The sequence below is a fragment of the Austrofundulus limnaeus genome, unplaced genomic scaffold, assembly GCF_001266775.1.
Source record: "Austrofundulus limnaeus strain Quisiro unplaced genomic scaffold, Austrofundulus_limnaeus-1.0 Scaffold787, whole genome shotgun sequence".
Classification (NCBI taxonomy): Eukaryota; Metazoa; Chordata; class Actinopteri; order Cyprinodontiformes; family Rivulidae; genus Austrofundulus; species Austrofundulus limnaeus.
Window position 1 is genome coordinate 136959 of NW_013953189.1, and position 841 is coordinate 137799.

General features: G+C 47.0%; 1 protein-coding gene across 1 annotated transcript in view; it reads right to left on the bottom strand.

Annotated features, from left to right (window-relative positions):
• Positions 1-149: 149 nt before the first annotated feature.
• Positions 150-841, bottom strand: part of LOC106532526 (anoctamin-10) — a gene marked incomplete at both ends in the record, with an annotated part of 6284 nt that continues 5592 nt past the window's right edge. The window contains 1 exon segment of the mRNA XM_014028595.1: positions 150-534. Within this exon segment, the coding sequence (XP_013884049.1) occupies positions 150-534 (385 nt within the window).

An 841-nucleotide genomic window follows, 5' to 3' on the forward strand; every position in this document is an offset into this window, starting at 1 on the left:
AAGATTTAGAATAATGATCATTTTTGATCCATACACTGGTAATGTGTGATTGGGCCTCGTGCCTCTTTATGTTCAACAAACTGGGCCTCGATGTCAAAAAGGTTAAGAACCCCTGGTCTAAATAATGTTGTGTTGTCAGAAAGTCTCACCCCAGTCTGTGAGGAACTCTGCAGCATATCTGTAGACCAGGTTCATGGCCTCGATGACCACAGCGTAGATGATACTGGGGATGAAGAGGAGCAATCCCGTCCAGAAAGTGGGGTTTTCATCGTGGATCGACAGCACCCAGCCCTCCATCAGGAAGTAAATCATCATGACGTAGAGGGAAATGTAGAGGCAGAGCAGCACGAAGGGCAGCGAGACCAGGTAAATACGCAGCTGGCGCTTGGCGTTGGGGTAGAGGGGCTCTTCACGGCCCGTCACAGGATTGAACCCGAGGACGCCATGAAATCCAGGTCGAGGTTCTTCAAAGGCTTTTTTCCTGCTCAACGTGCCCCAGCTGTAGGCCAGGGAGGCGCTGTGTCTCTTCCACAACTGTTGGGAGGTTCACAGCTGTCAGGCTTTTATACTCATTAAGAAAAGACAGAAACAACGAATGCTTTAAAATCAGGCTGACCCCACTATGTCTACACATGTAGTCCTGCTTCACTCAATCAAAGGCTTGATGATCATGCGCTGCAATGGTTAGTTTGGTAACTGAGGCCTGTGGACCACTGCTAATGTATTTCCTCTTTGTCATAAGGTTGACACGTACTGTACACTCTATCAGAGGCTGCTTTTACCTCATTTTATTAATCAATCTGGACAATCTGACTGTGTTTAGAAACAAACTGAATTGAAA